This window comes from Daphnia pulicaria, chromosome 8 (assembly GCF_021234035.1).
Source record: "Daphnia pulicaria isolate SC F1-1A chromosome 8, SC_F0-13Bv2, whole genome shotgun sequence".
Classification (NCBI taxonomy): Eukaryota; Metazoa; Arthropoda; class Branchiopoda; order Diplostraca; family Daphniidae; genus Daphnia; species Daphnia pulicaria.
This window is the reverse complement of record NC_060920.1, coordinates 14,875,298-14,899,254: the sequence shown is the minus strand read 5'-3', so window position 1 is coordinate 14,899,254 and position 23,957 is coordinate 14,875,298. Positions and strand designations below refer to the sequence as shown.

The 23,957-nt window shown below is 38.8% G+C and overlaps 3 protein-coding genes and 2 long non-coding RNA genes across 6 annotated transcripts; 2 read left to right on the top strand and 3 right to left on the bottom strand.

Annotated features, from left to right (window-relative positions):
- The first annotated feature begins 841 nt into the window (after positions 1-841).
- On the top strand, positions 842-16,823 carry LOC124312195. The gene is made up of 29 exons (XM_046776704.1): positions 842-1,147; positions 1,210-1,302; positions 1,370-1,548; positions 1,626-1,829; positions 1,897-2,102; positions 2,193-2,290; positions 4,162-4,551; positions 4,624-5,141; positions 5,218-5,465; positions 6,000-6,009; positions 6,357-6,473; positions 6,538-6,822; positions 6,891-7,123; positions 7,184-7,304; positions 7,373-7,584; positions 7,706-7,940; positions 9,483-11,826; positions 11,939-12,078; positions 13,593-13,733; positions 13,919-14,083; positions 14,150-14,296; positions 14,372-14,509; positions 14,740-14,838; positions 14,903-15,061; positions 15,128-15,338; positions 15,405-15,607; positions 15,682-15,807; positions 15,893-15,967; positions 16,050-16,823. Exons 1-29 carry the CDS (start codon positions 973-975, stop codon positions 16,224-16,226), a joined length of 7,449 nt encoding a protein of 2,482 aa, XP_046632660.1. The 5' UTR covers positions 842-972; the 3' UTR covers positions 16,227-16,823.
- LOC124312156 (ribonuclease P protein subunit p30-like) lies at positions 16,768-18,285 on the bottom strand. The gene is made up of 8 exons (XM_046776647.1): positions 18,149-18,285; positions 17,924-18,084; positions 17,789-17,863; positions 17,656-17,724; positions 17,383-17,592; positions 17,213-17,280; positions 17,070-17,149; positions 16,768-17,001 (listed from the first exon to the last, which is right to left on the bottom strand). The coding sequence occupies exons 1-8, from the start codon at positions 18,240-18,242 to the stop codon at positions 16,850-16,852; spliced, it is 909 nt and encodes a 302-aa protein (XP_046632603.1). The 5' UTR covers positions 18,243-18,285; the 3' UTR covers positions 16,768-16,849.
- Positions 18,286-18,514: 229 nt separating this feature from the next.
- LOC124312111 (dynein regulatory complex subunit 4-like) lies at positions 18,515-20,820 on the bottom strand. Its single transcript, XM_046776585.1, has 8 exons — positions 20,447-20,820; positions 20,136-20,380; positions 19,957-20,074; positions 19,491-19,895; positions 19,262-19,429; positions 19,010-19,197; positions 18,838-18,949; positions 18,515-18,769 (listed from the first exon to the last, which is right to left on the bottom strand). Exons 1-8 carry the CDS (start codon positions 20,495-20,497, stop codon positions 18,515-18,517), a joined length of 1,542 nt encoding a protein of 513 aa, XP_046632541.1. The 5' UTR covers positions 20,498-20,820.
- Positions 18,722-22,019, top strand: LOC124312214. Of its 2 annotated transcripts, none has more exons than XR_006910391.1 (6): positions 18,722-18,895; positions 19,024-19,204; positions 21,049-21,229; positions 21,306-21,467; positions 21,551-21,619; positions 21,704-22,019. It is a non-coding gene; the product is annotated as an uncharacterized LOC124312214 (long non-coding RNA). The 2 variants fall into 2 exon arrangements; XR_006910390.1 differs by having other exon boundaries at positions 21,030-21,229.
- A 251-nt stretch (positions 22,020-22,270) lies between these two features.
- On the bottom strand, positions 22,271-23,922 carry LOC124312227. The gene is made up of 2 exons (XR_006910415.1): positions 23,834-23,922; positions 22,271-23,153 (listed from the first exon to the last, which is right to left on the bottom strand). It is a non-coding gene; the product is annotated as an uncharacterized LOC124312227 (long non-coding RNA).
- Between the last annotated feature and the right edge of the window lie 35 nt (positions 23,923-23,957).

Here is a 23,957-nt window from a genome sequence, read left to right as displayed (position 1 = left end):
TATAACGATTGACCATCCTTTGGGGTTAATCGTACGAACTGACCTACACAACTTTGAACCGCGTGAGTCCAATTGGCCGAGAATACCGCGGGTTTATTGGGTTACGATCTTGGAATTGAGACGTAGATTTATTTGACCGTAAATGTTGAACGATCAAACACATATACAAGATGACGGTATATCCACATTATATTACATACTATGTCTGGCAAGAATTCCCTGTAAATCCATCGGATGAGTGAACACATCAATGTAGATTTAAGTTCCGTGAAATTGTACATATTAAAAAAAAAATCAATATAATTTCCAATAAAATATTAAAATAGTACCCGTAAGAATGTTAAGAGTATTGATTGTTTCCGGTTCCTATAGGAATATTGCTTATGAACGCAAGCTGTTAGCTGTATGAATATTCCCCTTGGGATATTGCGTATGGTTTGAATGCAATTAAGCAACCAAGCAAAATGTAACTAAAAATCAATTTCAATAAAGAGGTTGGGTGATGTCGTTACAGCACTCGACTGTAAACGTTAGGGTAGATTAAGTTGAATAATTTCCAATCAACCTTTTATCAAAAGAATTATATTAGGAAATTAAAATCGCTACCCGGTTTATTTTCTGTTGTCTGGTCTCTGCTCCGGCACGCTACCGGCATCGGAAAATTCGGAAGTCTTTTATAATTCCCGCTTGCTAAATGAATCAAATCGTTAATTAAATATATATTTAACATCACTCAGATTCTTGTAAAAAGAAGACCCAATCACTCGAATGGATTCAAAAATAATGAAAAGTCTTGAATTAAAAAAAGCGAATAAACCGCAATTGGCGCCACTATAGCAGTTGTCACGTCAGATTCGTCTGAAAAATCGTCAAATTGCATTCTCATTGCTGGATTGGGGTTGTGTTCTCCGGCATTTATTCCTTGAATTTTTCGTCAGTTTTTTACCAGTTGCCTTGCCTGTTCGTCTAATAATGCCTGCGACAGAAAATCCCGTGAAAAATGTCGTTGTACATCCTCTCGTTTTGCTGAGTGTTGTCGACCATTTCACTCGTATGAGCAAAATCGGCAACCAAAAGCGAGTGGTTGGTGTCCTGCTTGGCGGTCTGAGAAATAAAGGAGTTTTGGACGTTTCAAACAGTTTTGCAGGTTTCTTTTTCATTTTTCATAAACTTTTGTTTGATAATTCTTTTGACTCTTTTATATTCTAGTCCCTTTCGATGAAGATGATAAGGACAAATCAGTTTGGTTTCTTGATCACGATTATTTGGAGAACATGTCCACCATGTTCAAAAAAGTAAATGGTAAGTTCTTTCACAGTACTAGTACAGCATATTTGCAGCCCTGAGAATTGTTTTATTCCTTTTGTAGCAAAGGAAAAGGTGGTCGGATGGTATCACACTGGCCCCAAACTTCACCAGAACGATGTGGCTATTAACGAACTCATCAGACAGTACTGCCCCAATTCTATTTTAGTCATCATTGATGCTGAACCTAGAGATATGGGTCTCCCAACAGAAGCTTACCATGCAGTTGAAGAAGTCCATGATGTAACTTGAATTATAAGCTTGACAAATATTCATTCTCAGCTGGATAATAATGTGCCAAATGTCTTTATAATTGAAAGGATGGCACTCCCACTAGCAAAACATTTGAGCATTTGGCAAGTGAGATTGGGGCCGAAGAAGCCGAAGAGGTCGGAGTTGAGCATTTGCTTCGAGATGTCAAGGACACGACAGTTGGAACGTTATCCCAGCGGATTACAGCTCAGCTATTGGGCCTGAAAGGACTCCTGAAACAAGTCCGACACATACACGAATACTTGGATCAGGTATAAATGAGCAATTTTCGATTAGTCGTTGCACGATGAACTCAATCATCTTGTCTGTTTTCAAAAGGTGGTTCAAGGAAAACTTCCCGTTAATCATGCTGTAGTTTATCAGCTTCAAGATATCTTTAATTTGTTGCCTGATGTTGCCGATCAACAGTTCGTCAAGTGCGTTCATACTAAAACAAACGATCAAATGCTGGTAGTCTACCTTGCATCGCTTACTCGATCAGTCATCGCCCTGCACAACCTTATCAACAACAAACTTACGAACCGGTAGGTCAAATTACTATTAGTTGTGAAGTTGAGTTAGGTTCCTTGGGTTCCTTCACTAAAGGCTTGCATTTATTAATTTCATCTAATCAGTGACGCCGAACGTCGCAAAGACGAGAAAGACAAAGAAGGAAAAGAGAAAAAAGAAGAAAAGAAAGAAGAGAAGAAAGAGGAGCTGGCAAAAGACAAGAGTGAAAAGAAATAAAAAGAACTTCTCCGTCTCTGAGGTTAATGAGTGTATCAATCGAACATCAAATACATGTCTCCCTATTATTTTTCCGGGACAACATGAGTTGCTTTTATTTCGTTGGTCATATTAAGAAGATTTTCCTCTTGTGTGTATCACCCCATCATTCCATCTGCCAGATTTCATCTCCTAATGGATTTAATTATTCAAAGGTTCACAGAGGAATCTCCTCATCTCTGTGGCTTTCAAATATGTTCTTTATTACAAACAACAAACTTATCCGATCTATGCATCGACTTATCGTCGCCCAACGTTTGAATATTTGGATTGCCTAAACTATATTCCAATCCCTTATAAAGTAATGTGAAACAGATGATTGATCCATCAACTCAACCGTGTCCGTGACGCGCAAGTACCAAAGATATTTACGCCTTGGAGTTGAAGCTGGTTGAAAGTGTCCGCTTTATTAATCTTTTCAATTGGAGCGCTTCTGGTTTGTATGAATAGTTGTAAGTAAAATTTAAAGTCTTCGTAATAGTGTAGTTCGATTGCAATTTTTTAATTATTGTCGGTTAAGTAAGAAGGTACGTTTGTGTGCGCCTGTGCGGTATGAATCGGCATCAGATGTAAATGTTTTTATTAACAACAATCGAACAAGTTAAAATATTTTAAAACTCAAAATTGTATTCAATATGCTTTGATCAGAGCCACAATGGCTCTGCTTTGATACCTAAAAAATGCAAAAGGTACCCTAAAAGGGCAGAAGGTTCATCCCAATAAGTAAATCAATGGAATATAACAAAATGGGCGAGGAACGGAATTAATAACTATAAACTATTTGAAAGCTAAATAAAATTCTCCATGCCTCAACGATATTCTGATAAATCATAACTCATAAACTCATAAGTCATAAACTCATAACATAGCAAAGGCCGCAAAGCATGCAAGAATGTGTTATTATGCAAAAACAAATAATGGCAATGTCGTATATTTGTTAAGCTCCAACAAAATATTCCGTCGTCGGTGTTGTGTTAGTTCCATCTGGTTCCATGATTAGTTTTCATTTTCTTACCGCGCTTAAAGTACAAAAATATTCCCAAGTTTTAAGTTGTTTAGTCCCAAATTAAGCTGAATTATTATTTCTCTATTGTAGAACAAATTAGGATAGTTGTTACTCGTATTCTGACACCTTTGATACCGAGAATTCGTAAGTTATTTCTTTGCAGTACCCTTTGCCCAGCAAAAAACAACAACGTTATACCCAGTAATATTATTAGCATTTGGAGTGATTATGTATGCCTAATTGCCTACTAATTGGAGTCTAAAGATTGTCTCTACTGAAATTACCTTTCTACCTTTGTTGCTTGTAGCAAAAGAAACTGACTAAATAATTAGGGTTAGTTGTTTTTGTCTTTCTGAAATCAGCTGATTGACTCTTTTGTCATGCAGATTAGTAGATTACTGGTTAGTTGATATATTTTGTTTTGTTTCGCAGGGACAAAATGGGTGGAGCAGTGAGCTCAGGAGAGAACAATGATGCCCTTGTGGATAACCTCATTCGTGCGGATTACATGAAGACCCCAGAAGTTGAACGAGTGTTTAGGGCAGTTGACAGAGCATTTTATTACACAGAGGAAGACAAACAAACAGCATACAAAGATTTGGCTTGGAAAAACAAAAACTTGCATCTGTCAGCCCCATGCATATACTCACAAGTCATGGAAAATCTAGAGCTGAAAGAAGGGATGAGTTTTCTTAATTTGGGCAGTGGGACAGGTTACCTTAGCACGATGGTTGGATTGATCATAGGTGAGTAAGCCTTTATCTTTTTCTGTTTATACTTAATAGAGTGATAAATTGACTTTTTTCGTGCAGGATCAAGAGGTATCAATCACGGGCTGGAAATACATCCAGAAGTAATTGACTATGCTCACGAAAAATTACAAGCATTCATCAAGGTTAATTCCGCGGTGGACGAGTACGATTTCTGTGTCCCACAATTTGAGCAAGGAAATTGTTTGTCATTGGCTGCAACCGATCGGCAATACGATCGAATCTATTGCGGGGCAGCTTGCCCAGAAGTTTATAACAATTACATCAAGCAACTTGTCGTTATTGGTGGAATACTAGTCATGCCAGTGAATGATGAACTCCTGCAGATCCGTCGAACTGATGAGAAATCATGGTCAATTCACCGAATCTTACCGGTTTCTTTCTCTTCGCTAGTACTCCCACAACAAGATTTCGCCGAGGACACCGTTCTACGTCAGTATTATTAAATATTTGATGGATTCATTTGTTTTTTTAAACAATTGTTTTCCCCCTTCTGTCACACAGCTCCCATAAATCCATACAGCTTACAGAACCTTTGCCGAATACGTATACGTTCCGTACTTCGAAGTAAAGTAAGTGTAGAACATCCTGATTTGTGGGCTCGCAGCCGGAAGCAACCCAAGGAGGCAAAAAGGCCAGTTATGCGTCGGTGCGTGGTGCCCTTGTTCACGAATACCGACACTGATAGTGATTCACCAGTTGAGATGGAGCCTGCGGATGCTGATGAAACTTTGTCTGATGAATCCTCTGAAAACGAATCTGTTCCCCAAAATAACGAAGAATCGTTGATGGACCGACGGGCTGGCGTGCGATCCGCGGAGTCTATGAGTGATTCTGAGGATGTAGGCGCTAAAACGAAGCGTGAAAAATTCGACAGCGGCGTTAGCGATCTCTTTGAGTCTTTACCGTCTTCTGTTAGTGAGCGAAGTTCGTCTTCATCTAATCAGTCGCCCGCTGGAGAATCATCAGCTAGACCGTCCTCATCCTCTGCCGGCAATTCACCAATTAGCGGTGGTGTTGGGGTAAAAATATTGATCTTTAGGATCTACTAAATCTCATTTTGTAATGTATAATTTTTCATTCTCATTTGTAAAATAGACAACTCCACCAGTTGCCGAAGCGGTCGCTGCTACACTTCAATCGGCTGAAAGGCGAGTTAGAACTCGAGGACCTCGACCAGGAATTCGACTTATTACGCATTCTCTCCGTGCAGAAGAGAGAGAAAGAGCTGCTTTACTCATATTTGAAAGTCATATGGAAGGTGAAGAAACAACTTCTGAATCAGACGAAGATGAAGGAGCCCTTAGCGATACTAACGAGACCCCAGATTCCAGTCTCGTTACTCCGCCAGAAAACTATTCCTATTACATGAAGCATAGTTTAATGGAAATCCCACTACCTTTTAAGCTAAAATCATTTTTGAACTACGATCGCGCTTTTTGATAAAGCAAGGGCGAAAATACCCCCAAAGTATATTCCCATCCCTTAATTGTTATCTAATCACCGCTCCGATTATCACGTTATTATTGCCTATATGTAACTCCCGATGTATTGAAAAAGGCATTGATATGATAACAATATGAAACATATTCTAGTTACGTTCTTATGATTTGTCAATCGTAGGAACAGTATATGGAATATCTATTTCGGATGTAGATATACACGTATTTCAACACTTAATTTGTCAAATTATTCATACAAATATACGGGTAGGTTAACTGAAATATATATTTCCGGTTCATATCTTCGTGAACATTCCATCTGGTACTATAAATTATGTTCCAATTTCTTATTATTTTACTTATGAGAGTTGTGAAACCAAAGCTGTTAATCGAATACTATTACAAAATCAAGTATAATTCTAAATAAACAAGTTCAAGCGGCAAAGGCGTAAACTGAATCTGGCGGCACATACGGAAACGAGTCGCTCTTGGCCTCTTAAGAGAAATCTGGCAACAGTCGTCCAGTCGTTGCTGAAAATGGCGGAACACGATCTTACCAGCAAACTCGGGAATTATTTGGACCAACATTTGGTTTTTCCTCTATTTGAATTCTTAGCAGTTCAAGGCGTAAGTTTTTTTCTTATATCATACATTTCTCAATCATATAAAATGTTAAAAATATCGTCCGTATATTAAGTGTTACAAGTTCGGCAAGTCCATGTGACATGTCATCTCATGGCATCATTGCGTGCCGGCAATTTTTGTTACTAATCGAGTTCTTACTGCTTATTTCAGATCTACAAGGAAAATGAGCTCCTTCGAGCAAAATTGGATTTGCTTAGCAAAACTAACATGGTGGATTTTGCCATGGATGTTCACAAAAACCTGTATCCAGACCAGGAAATTCCTCCAGTAATAAATTGAGACCATAATTAATATTTCTTCTTAATGTTTCTCATCCAATTTTTTTTTACAGACCTTGAAAGACAAGCGTACTGTTGTTGTCGAGCAATTGAAAAAAATGCAGGCAGAAACTGAACCAATTCTGGCAATGTTTATGAATCCAGAAGTTACCCGACAAATTCAGTCTTCTAGAGATTCAAGGCAGTTGTTAGATTATCTTACCAAGAACCATGGCCTAAAACCAGAAATGCTTGACAAACTTTACCTGTTTGCCAAGTTTCAGTACGAGTGTGGTAATTACAGTGGTGCTGCAGAGTATCTTCACTTTCACCGCTTTTTAGTTACTCCTAACGATAAAGTAAGTTGGCTTGTGAATATTTTGTATGTTTCCAAGTACTTAATTATTGCCATTTTTTGTTTTGTTAGAACTATTTGAATGGATTATGGGGCAAATTGGCCTCTGAAATTCTTATGCAGAACTGGGATACAGCTCTGGAAGACTTGAACCGATTGAAAGAATATATTGATAGCAACACATTCAATACCCCACTTCAAGCTTTGCAGCAAAGGACTTGGCTTATTCATTGGTCTTTGTTCATTTTTTTCAATCATGCCAAAGGCCGAGACTTGATTGTAGAAATGTTACTCTATCAAAATCAGTAAGAATGATTACTTTTAATCTTTCAGCACACACTTATTATTTGTTTTTGTTATTTTAGGTATCTAAATGCTATTGAAACCATGTGCCCCCATATTCTTCGGTATTTGACCACTGCTGTTATTATCAACAAACAGAACCGCCGCACAATGTTAAAAGACTTAGTGAAAGTCATTCAACAAGTAAGTGCTAACAGAATTTGATATAAAATTGAAGTATTCCAGAGAAAAATGTTTAATATGGTACACAGGAATCATATGCCTATCGTGACCCGATTACAGAATTTATCGAACATCTGTATGTGAATTTCGATTTTGACGCCGCCCAACAGAAGTTGCGTCAGTGCAAGGATGTCTTGCTGAACGATTTCTTTTTGGTTGCAGTTTTGGATGACTTTATCGAGAATGCTCGGCTCATGATTTTTGAAACATTTTGTCGCATTCACCAGTGCATCAGTATCAAGTACGTTGGAAGGTTTCATTGACAAGTCGTAAGACTTCGCACTAAATTCAATAATCTAACATGTTTTAGGTTAATACTCATTTCTCAAACATTTATAATCTCATTTTGATGTGTAATTTAGAATGCTGGCAGAAAAATTGAACATGACTGCCGAAGATGCTGAACGCTGGATAGTAAATTTGATTAGGAATGCCCGTCTAGACGCGAAGATAGACTCCCAGCAAGGACATGTTGTAATGGCCACCCAAACCGTGTCTCCCTACCAACAACTAATTGAGAAGACCAAGATGCTCTCCGTACGTTCCCAGAAACTCGCGGCCGATATCGAGAAAAAACTCAACGTCCGTAACGCAGATGTAAGTTTACATTTACGTTTTATGGAGAGTGTAATTTTGATTCATTTTCAACATCAAAGCTGTTTTTTCTATACGCAAATCCTTTTTATTTTTTGTCGGTATTTTTACAGGCTTCTCAATGGGGGAACAATGACTTCTAAGGAATCTAATTCAATGGCACATCCGAGCCATTACGTTTTCGGAGCTTCGTGCTCATTGTGTCGGAAGGATGGGTTCAATAAAGGTTTTGGTCCCGTTGTTTTCATTATTTACTTTTCTTTTTTTTTTGGTTATAAGGTAATATAATCTGGACTCCTACCCACCATAGAAAACTTGACATTGGTAGGATTATTGATGCATTTTGTTGTTATCGTCACTGTACACTCCATCGTGTTGTTTTGAAGAACGATATTCATATTGTAATTTGAGAAGAAATCGATTGATTTCACACTCAGTCGCTACGCGGGTAAGTTTATTTTATTTGAGAAATGTTTCAATGTTGGAGGGGGTATACGTGCTCTGGTAAGGGTAGTGAAAGTCTGCATGGCGCAAGTCCAAGATTTGGCGTGTTTCTGGCTGGTAAACCTACCGGGTTTATTGGCGACCTTCATTTGACTTAGTTTGCTCGCAGGTTCCCTCACATTTGGACTTAAAAATGGTTCTGTTCAGCTTAAGAGACCAGGCACGTCAATCAAGAACAACAACTGACCGAACTCATCGCTTAGAAGTGCATCAAGAACCAGGCAGGTGCTATTTTATATATAAACTTTGTTCTCTTATGGATAAAAAGCAGACGAAATTTGGAAGAGGTAGGGGGTGTCTAAAGCCGGCTTGGCGTGCTCATCGTGAAATAGTGGCGTGTGTCGCCTTCTTGCTACTAAGTCGAAGATGACCTAAAAATGATCAATGCTCATTAGTTAGTAAGGCTTCCTTTGAGAAGGGCGTGTAGGGGGAGAATGGGTTATATACATATTCGCAGTGTGTCTCTGAAATTTACTTTTTAATGCTGAACCAGATGTTTGGAGTATTGATCGAAAGGTTGTAAGGGGGGAGACGTGAAAGTCGACATTGCAGTGACGTCACGAAGTGTGGGGTGGGGGCACACACGTTGGATTCATATGGTAGGCCGATGAATGTCCATTCATTTGTTTTTGTATTTTCATTACTTTTGAACAATCAATTCTCCATTTTTCTTAGATTTTCCAATGAACAAAAAACAAAAGAATCCGCGTCAGTTGAAAATCCTTTTTAATGACCAATGTTGTATAACAGGGCATTTTCCTGTCGACGCTTTTTTTTATGATGAGGTAGCCATCGTTAGTTAGCTTATTATAGCTCGCCCGTTTCCTCGTGGATCGTAACGGGAATGCTTTTTTGCAAGTTAATGAGGCGTTACCGGTATGGGGGCTGCGTAGGACTTTTCTCATGTTGACTGGCATGGGTGTTTTTGTTTTACTTCACTCATGCGTACGTTCATTTTTGTGTGTGTATGCAGCTGGTTACTTTTGGTCGTTGTATATGACGGCGACGAGAAATATTGGTATGCCGGCCCATACCGCTCAGATACCTGACTACGCAACTCGTGTCTGCCATAATATGACCACCTCCCTTCCCGTATTCTCTATCCTCTACCCCTCCATTCGACGTTATACAGTCAAGCAGTCCCGTGAATCTGAAAGTCCAGTCGACTGCCAGTCCTTAAAGCGAAGAGGGGGACTTTTACACAACCTGCTGTGTTCCGTGAATCGGGTCATACGAACTCCATTTTATTTACAAGGGTGGTTCGAGGCGTTGTCTCTTGCTCTTTACTCTATCAGTGAATCCATCGCTATCGTTATACCGAAGATGGTGAAGGGTAAGAAAGCAGACACCACTGGAGTAAAGCTGAATTCCATCCAGGCTGGTGCCGAAAATTCGTCTTCCCAACCACAGTCTCCACCATCACAAGCTCAGAAATCACTTAAAGATTTGGATGAAACTCCTCCGCCTTCTCGCTCGCCGTCACCTCCACCGTCTCCTACGCATTCGGCCAGATCCCGTGAATCTCAGTGGTCCATCGATATCGAAGAATTGAGCGATGAACCCAGATCAGCCGTTCCAACTAAAAAAGACAACAAACGACCTGATAGACGACGTTCGAGCTCTTGGTCACGCAGCCTCATGAATTCGTTTAGGAAAAAGAAGAATAAGGAAGCAAATTTAGAAGCTCTTTACAAAACTGGACCGCTTCCCGATGACTTTCCCGCCAAATCGGATGAAGAATTGGATCTTACACTCCAGTCAATTGAACCAGCGGTTACCGTAGTAGTTGAGGAAAGGACAGGTCCCGTCGAAAATGTTCAAATTGATGAATCTATGGAGGAAACTAAAACATCTGTTCCCGTTCAAGACGAAGCGGCCATAGTAGCGGAAACAAGGACAAAAGCTCCTTCTGTTGAAAGAAGTATCAGAATGTCGAAAATGTTGAGCTTTGGAACATTTGGAAGACGGAAATCTATGACGGCCCCCCAAGAACAGTCGAAGAGCGATCATCAAGAAAGTGAAAACCAAGAAAATCCGGAAATTGAAGTGGAAGCTGAACAGGAAAAGAAACCCGAAAGCAAATTAAAACCTAAGGCGGACAAGAAAGGAAAACTTGATGAGGTTGATGGAGAAAGCGGAGAAGTGAAACCAGAAGGCAAATCGAATAAAAGGGAGAAATCCAAGTCAAAAGAGAGGAAATTCATGAAAAATGAAAAGGAGAAATTGGAAGAAAATATTCAGGTTATTGACGAAATACAAATTGAAGCGGGAAGTGTGCCTATTCCAACCGTTGCCAAAGTAGAAGACAAAGAAAAGTCCAAATCATCTTTGAAAAGGCCAACTGTTGCCAAAGTAGAAAAAAAAGAAAAGTCAAAATCACTGAAAAAGCCTTCCGTTGACAAAGTAGAAGAAAAAGAAGAAAAAAAGTCCAAATCGTCGTCGAAAAAGCCAACCGCTGACAAAGAAGAAAAAGAGTCGAAATCGTCGGTGAAAAAGTCAAAGTCAAATCACAAGTCAATTTTTTCTTTCAAAGTTAAATCCGTAGAAAAAGTTCAACCAGAAATGGACGTCGAAGAAGTGCAGCTTACCGACCAAGAACCGGAATCGACTTCTAATACAGCAGTCACGAAAAGCGAATCCCCCCCTTCAACTAAGGTGAAGCCCAAACGAAAATCTATTGCCGACTTGTTCAAACGCGAAAAGAGTATCAAGGAAGAAGAGATTCCAACGGAATCAGAATTCCCGCCTTCGAAAAAAGCTGGAATGTTTCGCAATTCGTTTGCAAGAAGTAAGAAAACCAAATCGATGGACGTGGAAACTATTCCACACGAAGAAATACCAGAAAATGACAAGAAAACTCGCCGATCCACGTCCGTGGCGTTTGGCAGTTCGTTCAGCTTGAAAAAGATGTTCCATAGCGATTCACCATCAGACTCGGTCGATCAAACTCCTGATGGAATTTTGAACAAACGAAGCAAGAAAAATTCCTCGGCTCGACCCAAATCTGTGCAACTCGATGGTAATCCTCTTCAAATTGAAAATGTCTCAGTTAATTCTCAAACAGAGTTGAGATCCTCCCGAAGCAAATTTGGGGAGCGTTTCATGTCCTTCACAAGAGACTCGTTGAGGATCAAAAAGCAGCAACGGTCTAAATCTGATGACCGAGTATTAGCAGAAGTAGCAGATGAAACCCTTCCAGTGCCCATCGCAATCGAGGCGGAAGACAAAAATGTGACAGCTCCTAACGCCACTGAAAAAGAGGGGATGAGAACAAACGCCAGTGAAATACCTGCAAATCCTGTTGCTGAATCCGTGACGCCCGAAGTTCAAGTAGACGAAGCTGTCATCCTTTCAACTTTGCATCTGGATTATGAGCCTAAACATGGTATTCTTAGAGCATGGTTTCGAATATTGCTCCTGTACTGTGTGCACGAAGCCATTAGTCGGCCATTGTTTGAAGTCGTTTTCTGTTTTGTCTGTATTTTGTGTCTAATTAGCTTTGGTTTCCTCGTCGCCGCCAACTTCACCTGATGAAAATCCCTCCGATGTCCATAGCAACATCGCAATTGCCAATCCGTCATCGCTCGTGGATGCTCCGAGACAGCTGGAGAATCCGGCACCGGATGAGCCGCAAAAGGTTTCTTGCATGCACTCTCCTACTGACACAACCATCACTAACACTACTACTACTGATGCTTCGTTTTAACTAACATTCATGAATGTTGCATGATTCCATGTCATATTCATAAATCCTGCTTGTTCCTCTAACCCCTTGTAAGTGTTTGAAACAAAGTGTGGGCTTCAATTTTACTTATGTTGAACAACTCACAAGCTTTTACGTGTTGTATGTACGGTGCGGTGGGCTTTATTAGGTGTTGTTACAACCGCTCCAAATTTGTTTGGAATGGCTTTTTGAAACTTCACGATATAGGTGAGTCAAGGTAGAGAGGGACAGAAACTGTTTACTGATTTAAATTTCTTGGGTTGTTAGTTTTATTACTTAATTTAATTAGACCAACAGATCTGCCATTTCGATAGTTTTTTTAACGGATTTGCATACTCACTACACTTGCATCAGTGGTCCCCCGACTTGTAATAATGGAAAATAAATAAGAAAAGCAAATCTTTTTTTAGTTTTCTACATGTAAAGGTGATAGAAAATTTAAATTTGTGTAATATTAATGCTTGACCGCTAGATGTAGGTGAGTGACGAACATGGGCTGCAGCAATTCTTAGACTTTTTAACCATCGAAGCGGATGATGCCTGGTTTTATATAGGGCACGTAGCTTGCTTTTACAGGCTATTTCCCCCTCAGGGCGCGCTCCTACCTACCTACCACACCTATGTGATTTCCATGTTCCACCGAATAACCAAGCAAACGTTGCCGCTACTAATTTACTAATTGTTTCATTACTAAACTCAAAAGAAAAACGGAAGAATGCAATAAGATTTGTATTGCGTTTCCAAACTTTTGAAAAAATTTTATTCCTAGATGAAACGCAATTTGAAACAAAACAGTTAGAAATTTCAAACTTTCTTTGACACCTGAGGCTATGTAAACGCTTGAGCTTTACTGGCTTACTCTTTCCACCAACAGGTAGGTACAAGAGAAGCACAAGGTGTGTCGCGCACCGGACGCTAAAGTTTTCACTCTGTCGAAATTTCGGTTTTCCGTTGAAACAAATTTTCATCCCAGCACCTGACCTGCAGATTTTTACCTCCACATTCCTTGTGGATTCTCCTTTTGGTGTTCTTTTGTTGCAACTTAACAAGTGTTATTTGTGCAGCACAACTGTTACCACCTGTTCTGTCAGAAGTTCGTTCCAGTAAACTGTGTTGGCGTCCCTTCAAACGGTAGAGTTTGATACTGTATTGTCATTATTGTGTGTGTCCACCTCGTTTTTTCTTCCTAGTTGAAAAGCATGGTGGTGAAGGCATGCCGTTATGTTTGTTTTATGGTTGTGGGGCAGTCGTGTAGAAATAGCATTGATTTCTAATTTCTAACAGCAAGGTCATTCTTTATGCCTATCGGCCATTAAGAAGAATGGGTGTACAATGTCAATCCTTTCTTTCATGCTCGATCGCTGAAAAAAGGGCTCCCACTAATACCTTGCTAACAAAAAGAACGGTGTGTTGTTCCATTTGATTAGGCAGTAGCTGTTTCTACAGTTGAGGCTTTGAGGGAAATCTTTCTTGTCGAGACGCTTGGCGAAGTCCTTGGACAACTAAAAACGTCCCCTTCATCTGAAGGAGCACAACTGAGAGAAATATTTGAAAACCCTCATCTTACAGTAAATAATAGCTTTCTTCTTTGTTTAACGCTTCGTAGATACGTACAAATTTCGCATTTTAAATAGCTGACTAAGGCATTTCTGTTCCATGTTGGAGAATGCTTGTGCATTTTTAATGTCTAAAGCTTAGGCCTAATAGAAAAAGATTGGATTAGTTTTTACGGTTATAAATTGCATTGTGATAGGCATTATTGGAAACGCACGACGCTGTCACAGAGAGACTACCCTCCAGACAAGGGTCCGTTGAGGAATCGCCATTCGGAGACTTTGATCCATATTCTTGGGAAATGCCGGCCGACATAAGTGATGTGCGTGCAGTGGGTATTAGAAAAAATCCTGGCGAGCCATTGGTAAGACATCCGAATTAGATTTAATTTGTCCAACAAAGATTAACGTGTTAATATTGATCCACTTAGGGACTGACAGTGAAAACGGAAGATGGACAGTTGGTCATTGCAAGGATTTTAGCCGGAGGAGCGGTAGATCGCCAGGGACTTCTACATGTTGGTGACATAATTGGCGAAGTAAACGGTATTGTTGTTCGGTCGGCAGAACAGCTGCAGGTAAAAATGAAAGAAAATAAGTTATGGTTTTGAAATTCGAGTAACAGGAGTTTATTTATTACATGTCGGTTTCAGGTGGAAATCGCACGTTGCAGAGAACACATTCAACTGAAAATCTTACCAAGTTTCCAAGAGAATGGTTCGAATGGGGCACAGGTAGGCCAATCGCCTAGCACAATCCTGGCTTCCGAGACTCTCAACAGCGTGTCCGTGGTAAGTGAGCCGGTAATTCTGCCCGTCTGGTGAATGTCTGTAGCCAACTTCCTTGGGTCTAGTTTTATTCACACTTGTAGTAAACCTCTCTTCTCGCGTTGTTTTGGACAACCCGCGTCTAACGGTGCAGATTCGACTCACTTATCCACAATACGGTCGTCTGTCTCCCAACTCGATAACGAGTGACCCTAACCTTATTCTTACTAATAATCATCTATCCATTCCTACAGTGTTGCGTTCGAGCTCACTTTGACTATGATCCTAAAGATGATAAGCTCCTCCCGTGTCCTGAAATTGGTCTCGCTTTCAAAAAAGGAGATATTTTGCAGGTAATTTGATGCTTTTAAAAATTACAAGATCTATTCAAGTGAATCATTTATGTTACAATTACAGGTTGTGAATCAAAGCGATCCCAATTGGTGGCAAGCCAAGAAGGTGGGCTGGAGTGGCCCAGCTGGTTTAATTCCTTCACAAGAGCTGGAGGAACGTCGCAAAGCGTTTGTGGCACCAGAAGCAGATTTCGTTCATAAAATTGGCTTCTGTGGAACTAGGGTACGTTATATCTTTTCCCGTAAAAATTCAACAAACAATAATTGTAATATTTACAACCATTAACAGATCTCAAAAAAGAAAAAAAAGTTAATGTACCAAATCAAATCAAGTGTTGATTTGGATAAAGCCGAGCTACTCCTTTACGAAGAGGTTACTCGCATGCCACCGTTTCGTCGGAAGACTTTGGTACTGGTAGGATCGGAGGGCATCGGGCGACGTACATTAAAGAACCGGCTTATCAACAGTGATCCTGATCGTTTTGGAACCACCATGCCTCGTAAAAATTTTCTTCATATCGCAGATTGCATTTATACGCACGGATTAAACATACTGCTATTTCTAGACACGTCCCGGCCGATGCGTGAATTGGAGGAGGATGGTATGGGCTACTGGTTCGTCTCGCGCGAAGAAATGGAACACGACGTCCGTGATCATCAGTTTCTCGAGTTTGGAGAGCACAACAATCATATCTATGGCACAAAGTTAGATACCATCCGCGCCGTAATCCGTCAGGGCAAAATGTGCGTTCTTGACTGCAGCCCGAATGTAATATTTCTTTAATAACATATTTTTAAAATTAACACCATAGCAAAGCTCTATTATCTTTGCATTTCATGTAGGCATTAAAAACTCTACACAATTCACCAGAGTTCATGCCTTATGTCATCTTTTTAGCTGCACCTGGAATGGACCAGTTGAAAAGTCTTTACGAGAACTCCCGATATTCCAGCCGGAATTTGGGAACGGTTAGAATTCTATTTTTTTTTCTGTTTTCTAAATGTGTTTATGTTTGTTTAACTTACCCCATTTTCCCCCTTTTGGTTTAACTAGTTCGATCGTTCCAGTTCCATTCGTTTCAGTTCGAGAAGAGCACGTACTCTCGAATCCCTGACATCTTTATACGAGGTTTATTTTCGTACATGTTTTGCATGTCGTATAATCTAGTTTGTCCCCAATCGATTTAATTATTTCAAATTTTTCTCTACAGGAAGAGGATTTCAAAAACGCCTTGGAAGAGAGTGCTCGTATTCAGCGAATTTACGAGAAATATTTTGATCAGATTATTATTAATGAAGATCCCGATCAAACTTTTCGCAAAGTGGTTGAAGCATTGGAAATTCTTTCCAACCAGCATCAATGGGTCCCCGTCTCATGGGTCTACTAGACGAAAAACCAATAACAAAACGAATTCATTGCCAATTAAATTTCAAGCGATTTTTTTGATTCATTGTATTCCTTCTTCCTCATACTTATTTGACCGCATGCAGCCCACAGGTCCTGAACTTCTAGATCTTCCAAGAAACTGAAAACTTTATACGTCCATCTGTTCACGTCACGTCTCCTCGTATGACAAAAGGGACAAAGTTGAGTTATTTTATACACACAAAATTTATTCATTCATTTGATTGAGTACTTTCTAAGCAGCACCGTTTTAGATTTTGTGACAGAGAACTTGACATATCCTTAATTTTGATTGTCATTCAATATAATACCTGAAGTGCTAATATGAAATGAGAGATCTTTCAAAAACAAGAAGATTATTAAGGTTAAATGTTGTGTAGGTAGCTTTTAGGCTCTCTATACCTAGGGCAACATTTTGTTTGCATGAAAGTGTGAATGTCTATGACGTGCGATACATCGATCTTTAATTGCAACATGTAAAGCCCTCCGCAAAAGCAGCTGTAACTTCAAATTCTCTGTTCTTATGTAGTTCAGCCATAATCTATTGATCAAAATGGAATACAAGTAAGTGCAAGATGTTGTCGAATTTCGTTTTTGACTATTAAATTATGCAGTTTCCATTTTCATCTTTTTGGGCTCTGGTTCTCCCGCAAGTCTTTCTTCCGCATCAGTTATTTCCTTAGCTTTCCATTGTTCCTCTGGATCTAACTTGTCAGTTTCAGCAACAAAGCTGACACATTTTCCTGTTTTTCGAGTCACTGGAAATTCCCGAATGAAAAATGTAAAAGCGTAAAGTTAAATGGAGAAATTGATAGGGAATATATACCAGCATGAAGTGCAACGGATCGTCCACTCAAATTTAAAGCAGATCTAGCTTCTCCTTCACTTAATCCAAGAAGTAATCCTCTAAAATATGCAATGACTTAATTTAGTCTCGTTAATAAGCAGTATCAACAATGTGTTCCTTACAAATTAGCTACGTCGTAGGGATTGCGAAGTTCTAATGGTGTAAGAGCTCCACTACTGATTATGACGTTCTACAGGAAGAGTTGAATATATATAGTAATAAACAACTAAAAGGCTCCAAAACACAAATAGTAAAATTTGATAATTCTGAATTTGAAATAGATAAATCTCACCCGGGATTTGCCAACTGTATGGTACAAATGTGAAATCTGGATAATCTTTTTCCTATTTGATGAATCTCTAAGCATATGTGAATAGGGAATCTCAAAAAATATTCCTCTGTCAGTAGCTTGACGATAATGTTTTCTGGTGAATCTCAGCAATTCTTTGGTTTCAGTCGGATGGTAGGTGATTATGTCTATATCCATGTTGGCTGCTGCATGCTATATAAAAAAAATAATAAGAAAATAGAATTGGTTTCAATCATAAAGATAAAAATATAATACTAGAAAAGCAGCCGTAGTTGTTGGGCAGACAGCTATCAAATCATATTTTTTAGTATTCCCTGATTGGATCTTTTGGGAAACATAAAATGCTTATCAGTTATTCCCAAAAAGTTCATTTATATGGAGTACTCACTAGTTTCTGTGTATTCACAGGGTCACTGAGCATGACAGTCAATCGATGTAAGATTTTAACATTCTTCCCATGGACCTAAAGTAAGTCAGGTAAATTTGCATATAAAATCAAATCCATAGTGTCATTTTACAATACTTTAAATAAGTTCAACTCTTCTTCAGTGAATTTAAGTTTTAGAGGAGGTGGAACATCTTTTTTCTCTTCCTTTACTTCATTTTTCTTGTTCCCTTTTTTCTTGGTGTTGATTAAAACATCTTCTTCTATTGTTGTGTTGATAGCTATGGCACTGTAACCAACTGAAAGAAAACAGATCAGGTGAAAACGACGAAACAGGGCGAGAATTTTAACAAATTCATTTACGTTTGACAGCTCTCAACACGACTTCTTTAAGTGTTGTAGAAGGACTGCATGGGCATGGGATATTGAAATCACAGAAACCTTGCACAGTGTTCATTTTTTTATATATTCGAAAATCTTTTGATAATTCAGTCACGTGCTTTGAAATCAAAATCACAAATCACAAACGAACGAAGCAAGCACGTGAATAAAGCAGACGAATTTCTGTCCCTCTAGCGACGCAAATGTATTTGTTTACCAACTTGACAGACACTTGTTACAGGAAAATCACGCTTGATTTCGGTGTTTTTAAACAGTTAGAACACTAAGAAACAATTTAACAATTAAAATGTGAAGTAATTAAATTGAAGTAGATTGTTCTGTTGTTGTTCAGTTGGCTGTTTTTAGTTTTCGTTGAGTGCTGGTTCCAACACCAGCATCATTGATGTCCAGAACTGCTGATGTAGACTTTGTTGAACCTACAACTGATTTGACAGAACCAGATTTGATGCTGATTCTTTCTTCAACAGCTGCTAAACTTTCATTGGAAGATTGAAATGATTTATCTGGAAGCTCCTCGTGGTGTGGTGCCTCAAAATTCATTTTAACCACTGTCTGTTTCCTCCCTTCTCTCAAAGATGATGACTATACAGATAGAAAATGTGAATTAACAATTTGCTGATTACAAGTGTGAGTGAAAGTGTGGAAATTACTACAGTTTCGCCAGACGCATTTGTACCCCCATCACCGTTTGAACCCGGACCGTGCGAGGTAAATTGCTTCAAAGCATTGTCCTTACACTTGAGAGTTTCTTGTAAAGATTCTCTGAAATCCAACAAACTATAAGTTGTTATCTGTTTTCTCATATCTAATGAATTATTTTACAATTTCTTCTCTAGAACGAGTTGCTTCAAATTAGCTTTCTGTTGCACCTCCAGTATGGCAGCCATAAAATTTTCTTCCAACTCATCTCGTTCAGTTTTAGTTCGCGCTAAACGCTGCTCAGCTACTTCACGTTGCCATACTGCTTCTTCAAGCTGCTTAGACATTGTTTTAGCGTGACCCTTGGCCGCCTAAAAGGTAAGACAATTTTACAATTTGTTTCCTTTGTAGAAAATGCTTCTAAAGTTAGAATACTTGAAGAGAAGTTTTAGCGTGCAGCCAGTTTTCTGTGTCTTTCTGCAATTCTTTGTTACTTCTCTCCAATTGCGCGCATTTTTCACGAAGGTGCTTTATTTCTCTATCAGTCCTATGAAACTGCTTCTCCAATCTTTCTTCTTTAACACGAAATTCGGACAATTGTTCCTGGCCATTAGGATACTCAATTTTACGATTACGATTCTACGAAAACAACAGTATGTTTTACCTTCATAGAGGTGATAAGTGTCATGTTGTTGAGAATGATGTCGTTGAAGTAGTTTTTCAGATTTATTATTGCCTGCTCGTGATTGATTTTCAGTACGGCCAAATGCTGTTGATCTTTTGTATCAACATCTTGCAAATCGCTCCTCCTTCGCTTTTCTAGTTCGTTCCTTTGCGCTTCCGTCTGATTTTGGAACTTGAGCTCAAGTTGTCTTGCTTCGTGCTCTAGACTTTTACGCATCTCGCTCATTTTTTTCGAGTGCTCCAATTTGATCTTGTCGACCGTAAGTTGCTGTTGAAGACTAAGCTGACGTATTTCCTCTTTTAAACGCTGCTGTTCTAGACGCAGTATTTGCTCTTGCTCCTGATGTTCCAAATGAGCTTGCTCTAAAGCAGTTTGTTGCTCGTTCTATATCACAAAGAATTTAGTTATTGTTTTCATTCAACTTTATTTAAAAGTAAAACTAAACCCGCGATTCAGCCAAAGTTGTCTGGTGTTCATGAAGCAGGCATTTTATTTGCTGCTTGTACACTGCTATGTCCTTTTGTCGTATTTCTTCTGCGTCGTCTAACTCTTTTTCTTTATTCCTATTCACAAACGAGTTAAATAAATCTTTCATGGTTTTCTTAGAACACTGTAATTCAATACCTGAGACGGGCTCGGGTATCCTCAACTTCTTCTTTTGCGACTTTCCAGAAACCATAAATTTGATCACGTTCCAGTTGAAAGAAATTGCGCTCTTCACGTTCTTTTTCCAGTTGATCAAGAAGTCTAGTTAAGTGATTGAGAAGCTGATCTCTTGACATTTCCGATACTGGTAATCCATCCAGAAGTAAAGCACTACGATGGGACACATTCTTCTTCCCAGTCTTTTTACCTTTGCCTCCTTTCGCCTAGTCGTGTTATTTTATGTAGGTTATAAATGTCCCTTAAGAAAGAAATGGAATACCGTAACTTACCGGTTTTCCCGTTTTAGCGCCAGCTGACTTTGGTTCATTTTTGCTCACCATTTTAAATAGACAACCCTTCGAAGCTTTTCTTTTTTTACATTGATGCACAAGAATTGAGGCGTTTGTCTGCCAATGTTGCGTTACCTAGTAACAACAAGGTAGCTATCCCAAGCTGATTGTTTGGCGTTGGTCGCTAAGTTACGTTCCACGGATGCATTACAAAAATAGCGGGTATTATAGAAGCTTTCATGTTGTTCTTTCCTCTTGAAAAACAAAATCTTTTATAAGCAAACGTTTAGCTTATAAAAATTGCGCACTGCATATTTTAAGAAAAGTGAGGTTCTACTGTCGGGCATGCGAATAATTTTTGTTGGAGTTCTATTGTCGGAATTTAATATTTTTAAAATTCAATGAGTTCTATTGTCTAACATGAAAATAATTAAAGCATTTATTGGGGTTCTATTGTCGCGTAGTGGATTTCTATTGTCGGGAATTTTTTTAATAATATTTAAAAAAGGAGTTATAATTCTAATGTCTTTGGAGTTCTACTGTCGCTTACAAAGAAATTTTTTAAAATTATTTAAAATATTAGGGTTCTATTGTCGGTGGAGTTCGGTGGAGTTCTTCTGTCTTTGGAGTTCTACGGTCGCCATACCCTTCTGGGTGGTGACGATAAAGCGTGCACAGCATACCACGGCGAATCAAGAATATTGTTTAATTCTACAACAAGTTACTGAGTATTCCTTTTACTCACTTCTTCTGCTGCAAGAACACATCTTTGTGGCCCAGCCGGTTAGAATCATTTTATGATTTTACAATGGTGCGTAGATCAAAATTCAACCATCTCATAATTTTGGTTTATCTACAGATTTATTCATGACTGAATATTGATGCTCGTGTGTCACACTTCTGAATGTGTGGAGCTGTTAAGAAGTTGTGAAATACAATTTCCATGGTGCCTGCATTTAATTAATCAACCAACTGCTGCATAAGTAATAGGTAGTCTGTCTAGTGCCTACAGCAATTGGAGGTAAAAGTTGGATGCCATGTGCTTATTGTCAATATTCTGAAATTAAATGCAATATTATCTATGGCTATTTTGAGTATTTTCAGGTGAGAAAGTGAAGACCCGACTAGAAAGCCTGATTACTTCGATATTTTCCACATTGACGCCTATCAAACGTAAGTTGTTTAAGCAGATATAATATTTTGAAGATTCGCTATGTTCTAATAGCTGTTCTAATTATTCTTTTGACCCATATTTAGATCGTGCAATTATGCGTCCGAAAGAAAATTGCAACATGACATTGGCCTACAACACGATGTTCAACGTGGACTATCACTTATTACTGGTATTTAAAATTTTTGTTAGTTATCCGTTGTCTGCCACGCCTTTTCTCCCCATGTTAGCTCCTTAGCACGGGCCCGCGCTGTTTGGTCTTGTGGTCTATATATGCCATGGGGTCTAACAGTCGCACCAGCCCCAGATTCGCCGAAAGGCCCCGTTAGGCAATGCACCATAGGGACTTCCCCCTTGTCGATGCGGTGATGGATTCTAGAGGTTGTGCATTCCATCTTCTCCTGTCACCGTGTCAGCCGGACTTGTCAGCAATGGCAAGTCCCACTTGGTCATGGATCCTTATGACATGGCGCGTAGAGTAGTAGAAAAACAACCAACGGGTTGTATGGCGTGGCAGCCAACGGTTGACTATTTGTGTATATGTGTATGTTTATATATTGTGTTTATGTATTGCATATTGTGTATAACTTGTATATGCATGACTGTAAAACGTGGAGGAATTGTGGGAGGAGGTGGGATAACAATAAATGCAATTCAATTTTCAATATTCGGTTTTATTTCTTGTGTTCTATATTCATACACTTCATCTTTGTTAAATATCCAACAATTAAATATAAAACTTAGTTCCGAAGTAAAAGAATTTGTACTTTAGGTATGTAATAGCTACCACTATCTTTCGTAAAAATTTTAATAAGTTTTTTGTGTGAATAGAATGCTTGGTTACAAGACTACCAAAATTTTACACAATAAAAAGTAAAGAACACAACTACACGCTATTAAAACAACTGCACAAAAGCCTCGAGACTGATTTTCTGTTTGTACGCTGCAATCTAAACTGATTTGTGATTTCCTTCATTTATTAAAGATATACGACTGGCTTTGCAGATTTTGTTCAACTGAATGTCAACTTAACCAGCTTTTAGAGTATCTAGAAAAAAATTGTTAAACATTATCACTACAGCAAAGAAGTAAATTTTTATTAAATGTTCTAAGTGAATCTTGGAACCCTGTCTCATTAGCACTACGTGTTGCTTTCCTACAACTTCAACACAAGTTCCCTATAGTAGTTTCGGTTAATGGACTATTCAAAAAATAAGTGCAAGTATACACGTGAGGGGAAACCTCCTCTAAAGTCCAAAACTCTTCCCTTAAAGATGACCAATCAAAGATAGATACCCATACATTCCCCTACACCCTCCCCCCCACCACACACAATTTCTAAAACAGAGAAAGCAAGAGAAACTTTTCTTCCTAACAGCTCAAGGATCTCCCCTTCCTGCTAAAAGCAAAAGAGTATTCATGTTCATCAATGATACTTTGATGCGTCCAGCACTTTGAATTGTGAAACTCCTTACGAGTTACGAGGCTTTCGTAAGACGACTTTCTCCAAGGACATCCATCGTGCTTCAGTTCAGTCTGTAAGAAATAAAAATGGGTTATTTTAACTGAAAATTCAGTTTTTAAGCATTACCACATCCACCCCACACCCCAAAAAAATCTCTTATTTGGACTAAAATGTAAAGTCAAGAATGCACAGTTCTAGCTACAAATATCATTTTGAATTTTCAAGACCTTAATAAGATAATTCATACTAGCTTTCATGGAACATAGAAAAAAACCTCTTGATAAAACAAACAGCAATCCAAAATGCTGTGACACATTCTCGCTGTAAAAACTTTTCTTTCTTAGTTTGGTCTCTATTTCTCCTAGATTTATTCTGATGAAAATGTAATTTCCACTGCAAACGAAGATTACAAATAACAGATGCCCAGTGTGTGGCTAAATAATTTAAAGTTTCAAATCACAATGAAAATTAAGTTTCTAATATGCCAATAAGAAATATTATGCACAAAACTTCCCTTAAACTTCTTAAACTATCTTTACAACCTATTCGCAAGGAAGGAAAATGGATCTAGATCAAACCCACACAAGCTTGGTATGGTGATCAAATTGTGGAATGCCAACAGTCTAGCTACTTCAACTTTCAAACTAAGAATATCTATCTGGAATCAAATTTATATAAACTTTCTGATTGGTTTGAAAGCTACATGCAACTTTAAAACGAAATCAACGAAAAACATTTATATTACCTTGACCTTGGCTTATGAGGGCCCAAGTTGCAGCAACGTGCTGACTGCTGACTCGAAGAAAAAAGTGAAATTAACGTCGTCTGCTTGAGCTCGAAACAGCGGTTTACCCAAAATTTGGCAATGTCGTAAA